The sequence below is a fragment of the Belonocnema kinseyi genome, chromosome 6 (genome assembly GCF_010883055.1).
Source record: "Belonocnema kinseyi isolate 2016_QV_RU_SX_M_011 chromosome 6, B_treatae_v1, whole genome shotgun sequence".
NCBI classification, from domain to species: Eukaryota; Metazoa; Arthropoda; class Insecta; order Hymenoptera; family Cynipidae; genus Belonocnema; species Belonocnema kinseyi.
Window position 1 is genome coordinate 120,146,109 of NC_046662.1, and position 6,490 is coordinate 120,152,598.

The 6,490-nt window shown below is 29.4% G+C and overlaps 1 protein-coding gene across 5 annotated transcripts in view; it reads left to right on the top strand.

The window, feature by feature from the left end:
- Positions 1 to 6,490, top strand: part of LOC117174201 (serine/threonine-protein kinase 26) — a 455,881-nt gene that overhangs the window by 106,890 nt on the left and 342,501 nt on the right. For all 5 annotated transcript variants that reach the window (XR_004467272.1, XM_033363063.1, XM_033363066.1 and 2 more), the window contains one exon: positions 4,649 to 4,814. Coding sequence is in view for 4 of the 5 variants with exons in the window: in XM_033363063.1 (XP_033218954.1) it covers positions 4,649 to 4,814 (166 nt within the window). In the remaining variant the exon portion in view is untranslated. The remainder of the gene's footprint in view (positions 1 to 4,648; positions 4,815 to 6,490) is intronic.

The following is a 6,490-nucleotide window of genomic DNA, read 5'->3' on the forward strand; positions in this document are numbered from 1 at the left end:
ATTCGGGAATTTTATTTTTCGGGATTTGACGCGTCAATGTCTCATTATCAAAAATAAACTTAACGTCTATATTGATAAAGGTCTTCAATTTTCAATTATGAATCATTTGTTTCGTTTCTGGAATTTTCTAGATCGTATATTTTATAATTCGGAAATTTGGTGTCAGGTACTATATTGTTTGGAAATTTTACAATTCGGGATTTTTAAATTTCGGCAATATTTTAATTCAGGAAATTTTATTTTTCAGGGATTTTATTATTCTTCAATTTTCCCATTCTGATTTTAGTGTCGAAAATATAATATCTATACTGGCAATTAAAATAAAATATTATCTGTTACCTAATACGCTTTTTTCAAGTTTTAAAATAAAGTCGATTGAATTTCTATTTAATATTGAACTTTTATCAAATTGAATTAAAACTTCTCGATAAATAAATGTATTTCAAAATGTACCTGTAATAAAATTTCTTATACCCATTTAAATTGAAATAAAAAATGTATCATGCCTAAATTAGAAACAGTATTAAAAAAAAAAAGAAAAGATTACATTAGCAGGGTGGCGACATGTCAGGGAAAAATAAGTTTGTAAGGGAAGTCAGCGAAATGAAGTAACTGTCAGGGAAAATAGATATTGATAGGTTTTTTATAATATTTTAGAAGCACTTTCTAATATCAATATCAATATTTTTTTCAATTTACATTCTTTAAAAATAGAATTCGATTCTTATTTTTTCATTTGTAGTTATTTATTTATTGATAGTTTGGATACATGACCTTTAGTTAATTAATCATGTCAGACGACTCAGCAGCGCCACTAACGATAAACAAAATGTCAGGTAATGCACTTTTTTGGTGCAATCTTTTGCTATTTTTACAAAAAATTTGTTTTTGATCTATTATTTTTCGAGAAAGCCTGGCGGCGCTAGCTTGCTGTCAATTCAGCGGCGCCTTCTATCTACAAAAATCATTAAATTAAAAAATTACTATTTAATTTTTTTTTTATTTTGTTGTTGTTTGCTTTACAATGTGCTATGAATCGTTTTTTTAAATCAACCCTTATTTTAAAAAATTACCCTCTGTAATGAAAAAAAGTATTAAAAAAATGACTAGACTAAATTTTTGTACTATTTTTTTGCTTTCCAATGTGATATGAAAGACTTTTGTAAAATCAACCCTTATTTAAAAAAGCAATCCCCTACGCTGCAAAAACGTATTTGAAAAAAAGAAACTCTAGATGGAAAATACTTATTAAATATTAACACGGTTAATACAAACCTGCAGACTGATGCCAATTATTTTTTCTGAAACAATTTTGTCATACATTAATATTTGTTCAATTTATGAACAAATTATATTAGTAGAAAATTAGTAGAAAATGTATCTAAGCATTAATATTTGTTCACTTTACGAACATATTATATAAATAAATGCATATTTTGTATTTTTTCAAGCAAAAATTAATAATTTTTTTTATTAACATCTGTTCATTTTACGTACAAATTATAAAAAAGAAATGCACATTTTGTGTTTTTTCAAACAAAAATAAATCGATTTTTCATCTGACCTTGCTCAAATTATGTTACAAAATGTAGTTATGCATCAGTATTTGTTCATTTCACGAACAAATTATATAAACATGTATGCACATTTTGTACTTTTAAAGCAAAAATTAATCGTTTTTTTTCATCTGACCTTGCTCTGATCATATTAACAAAGTTAGTTATGCATTAACATTTGTTAATTGTACGTACAAATTATATAAAGAAGTGCACATTTTGTGTTTTTCCGAGCAAACATAAATCGTTTGTTCTTCTTACCTTGCTGCAATTATGTTTAAAATAACGTTTAATGATAAAATTTGGCCATTTATTGATATTTTTTATTTTATAAACCAATTATACATAAACAAATGCACATTTTAGGCATTTTTCTGCAAAAATAAATCGCTTTTTTATCTGAACTTGCTCAATTCATATTAACAAATTTAGTTATGCTATAAAATTTGTTGATTTTAAATTAAAGTTCAATACATTTCTCATTCTGAATTATTTCATTCAAATGCTAGATCATTTACACGTACTTCACAATAAAAAAATGTCTACGAATAGAACATGTAAAATAATGGAACGATTTTAATTTACTTGTGTAGCTGTAAATTAATTTTTGAAACTGCAATTTTAACGATTCCATTTTTAGTCGAAAATTGAACTTTTCAATTAAATTAAAATTTCAAGTACACTGTTGGAAATTCATGTTTCTGATTCAAAATTCTGGAGTTTAGTTGAAAGAAGTTGGGTTGAAAGTTGAACTATGTTTCTGAAAACTCGCTGTTTTCAATAAAAAATCATTTTTTTCGTGGGAATTAAAATATCATTTGTTCATGAAAGTTCTCATTTTTTTTGGTAGAAAACGAAGATAAAGAGATTAATCCTCAATTAATTACAGTAGACTCTATGACATTTCTCTTTTCCCGATTTCTCCTTCGTCGCTTGCCCTCACTCCTTGTCTCATCTCACGCACACGCATACGCAGCCGGCTATTCCTACTGCGGCTTGACGCAGGAGAGAGGGTTATCTGGCACTTCCCGTTCGCTTCCCTTACAGCCCCAAAAACGAGAAGTGTCGTGGAGTCTACTGTATTTTCTCAAAAATAATTCTTATAAATAATATTAATATTGATTAAAAAATGTAACTATTCGGTTGAAAACCCGTTTGTTTGAGGTAGAAATTTCTTTTATAACTGAACATTTAAGTATTCACGTTAAAGAGTTATCATTGTAGCCAAAAGTTAGTCTCTTAAGTTGATGTTACAACTACTTTGGTTTGCAAATTAATTCTTTGGTTTACAATTTAACTGTATTTTTGATTGCAGGTTTTATTTTTTGATAATACATAATTGATTGAAAATGTATTTTTCTGTTGAAGATAGAAACTATTCGCTTCATGAATTGTGTATTTCGTTAAACAGGAATGTTTCTAACAATATATTGAACCTTTTTATCTCCAAATAAACATTCGTGACGAATTTAAATCTATTTTTTCACAAATTTAACTATTACTTAAAAAACACGTTCCTCTTGGTTGAAAATTTATTTTATAATAAAAAGTTTAATTACTGCAGTTCAAGGTTCATCATGTTATTTAAAAAGTAATTTCTTTTAATTCAAAATTCAGAAAAATTAAATTAAATTAAATTTTCAATTGTGAATGTAACTGTTTCATTTCTGGTAGGAAATTTTATCTTCTTGATTTGAAAATTTACCTCTTTGTCTAAAAATTCTTGTATTTGGTGAAAAATTAATGTTCTTAAGTGCATATATAGAAAATTAAAGTACTTCATTAAAAGTTGTACTGCTTGGTTAACATTTAAAGTTATTGGTTGAGGGACTTAACTATTATGTTGAAAACTCCTTTTTTTAGGTTGAAAAGTAATTCTTTTTTGAATTATTAAAAAATCACTCTCATGCTTATGATTTTTACTTGGAATTTAGTCTTACTGGTCCAGATGTTTGGATTTATGTAATATCATATATTAGTTATGAGAATCAATGATAGCGTTTCAGCTCCTTGCCCAGAAACCTAAACAAGTCAAACAAAAAAGTGTATACAGAAGTATTAGATTATAATGATAGTTTTTGAAAATCTTGAAAATAAATACCTAAAGAAATATTCAAGCTCAAATATCGTAAACACCTCGAATCTAACCAATCGACACAAATTTTTCCTGGCTCTAGAACTTTCTGGCTTCTGAAACAACCAAATAACGATAACTGAGCGAAAATACAAAAGGTATTAAAATTAAAATTCAAAGTCTCAAATTCGAGACTCTTCTTAAGAAATAAATGACATTATTAGGATTGCGATGTAACGAAATCAGAACTTTCCCATTATCTTTCCGACAGCTTAAATCCAAAGAAGAAAACTTTTGTAGATAGCGTGGTGTTGTATTAAGGAAGGTTGCTTTTTCGAGAATAACAACACAGTGATCACATTAACAATAAACTAAGTTTTCATTTATTCAAGTAAATTCTTATGAGTTGCGATATACAATTCCATGAACATTAAAAAAAACTAACAATTTCTCTAATCAACTTTCAAATTGACTTTAATGTTATTTCGATTCTTAATGCGAAAATATTCATGGGTGTGGAGATGGCTTAGATTTAGCGAACACTGAGGAAGTTGAGATGAACAAACTTCAGACTCGGCGAGTTCAACAATGACCATCTGCATTTAAAGAATAATTGCCCACAAGAATCGTATAGGATAAAATATGATACTCCATGGACAATGATTATAGGGCGTGCAGGCAACGAGAAAGGCAAAGTTAAATTGTGCAAAAAAATTCGAATGAAGAGCTTTAGTCTATGTTGACAAACTTATTTTTGTGTTTTTGGCCAAGTACGACCCTTTGTTATTATTTTTTTAAGTATCTTTGAAAAAATTGATTTCTCCTCTTGAAAATTATCCCTCAGAGAAAATGGGATGAAACAATGATGGAGATATATAAGATTTGTTGCGCACAATGGACTTTAAAAAAGATTCAAGACAAAAAGTTTCTAGACGGGTATATGTGAGGAATTTGCCCCCTTTATGCTATTCTTCAATTGTTTAATTTAGTATAAAATTTTTGTCATTATCTTGTGCAGGGAACAAAACTATGGATCATCATGGAGTATTTGGGTGGAGGTTCTGCCCTGGACTTGATGAAGGCAGGTAGCTTCGAGGAAATGCATATTGCAGTAATTTTAAGAGAGGTTCTTAAGGGCTTGGACTACCTTCACAGTGAACGCAAGCTGCACCGTGATATCAAAGGTAATTTTTTGCATGGGTTCTGTTTGCAGGATAGTTAAACTGTAGTACAGCAGAGGGACATGAACTACAATATTCCCAAAATTGATTTATGTTCTCAATCATTATGAACTATTATTTTAATATATAGGAGGAAGGTCGCCACAGTTAATCGTTTCTTTTCCACACGGTGTCAGAAGGAATTTATAAAAAAATTCATCCACTATATGTGTTATAATCACTGAATATTTATGACTCAATTGTATTGTCGTATTTTAGGAAGGTCGCAATGACGGGGTATTTCACATCCTACTTTTAACTAATATATCAATGATGTGCAAGAAATGATTCTGTGGGTACTTTGTATGAACTAAATGTACTCAATTTCAATGCTTTTAACTATCTTAAGTTGCTTCAAACGGCTGTCAAATTCGCTAAAGGCAAACTAAATCTAAACGTTTGAGTTGTTGAACGCAATATTTTAAGCGCAATATCTAAAGGCAAATATACCGGTTAGATCTTCTTTACAGGTCTTTCAAAACCATTGAATATTTCTGAATAAACCGTTTAAAAAGTTTAATTTCATAAAACTTTACGCATTTCTAGAAAGACAGGCAAATTTTCCAACAATAAGAAGAGTTCAATTTTAAATTGTAAACTAAATGCACATATAAGAAAATTAGTTAATGAAATAAATATTTAAGGCCTAATTTATTTAAGGCCTAAATCTTGGAATTTATAATAAAAAGATCCCCCCCCCCCCCCCCCCCCGATAAAAAATCTCCGCGTTGTTTGTAGTTTTTAGGTTTAAAATTTCTTTTCCATCAAAAAATTATAATAAATTTACATTAATTACGTATCTTTAAGTAGGTTTCCGTGTTTTCTATTATCTGCATAACAAAACACGATTTTAAAAAGAGCAACATTTAGAATTTTCTGTTTGGTTTTTTCCCATTCTAGTGGTAGACGACAGGTATCTCTGAAGTCTTTTTTAAACTGACTTAAAGGACAAAGCTAGGACCACATGTTAGAGATGTTAATTAGTATTGAGTTCTCGTCAATTTACTTGTTGATTCACAGTCAAGTTCTGAATGTCCGAAAGGTTAAATTACGGTCGAATGTGATTTTCAACATAACATTTTTTACAGAGCATAATCTAAAGGCAATCATGCCGAACCTTTCAGCTCACTTTTTTCCGAAAATGTTCCTGCTGTTGTTGTTTTTTGTAATTGAAAGTGGAGAGTATTTTTTCTCGCTTGAAACGGGCGCTTCGTCTCATATCGATAAAATGAATTTCCCTGAAACCCGTATAATGCATTATTATTACCGCAAAACAAAATCTATTCAATATTAACATTCGCGTACATTTTAAGTGATAAAAAGCGTTTAATTGTCTGAAGTAAATTTGAACTGTCACTATTCCAGGACAGACTGTCGCCATTTTATTTCGCTGCTCCCATAATGTACCAGTGCTCTTCCAAATATTCCTTCAGATACCTATTCTTAATATCTCTGTAATAGCTATTCTTATTATGGGTAGTGACTATACGAATCTCCCTGGTTTATGGAAAATGGTCAATAATAGTAATTTTCGCTGATCCAGGGATCTTTCTAAATTGCTTTGTTCGTTTTCAGCTAAATGTTTAGCTATATTAAGAAATAATATCCCTGTCACAGGTCAATTGTTTTTACCGTGCAGT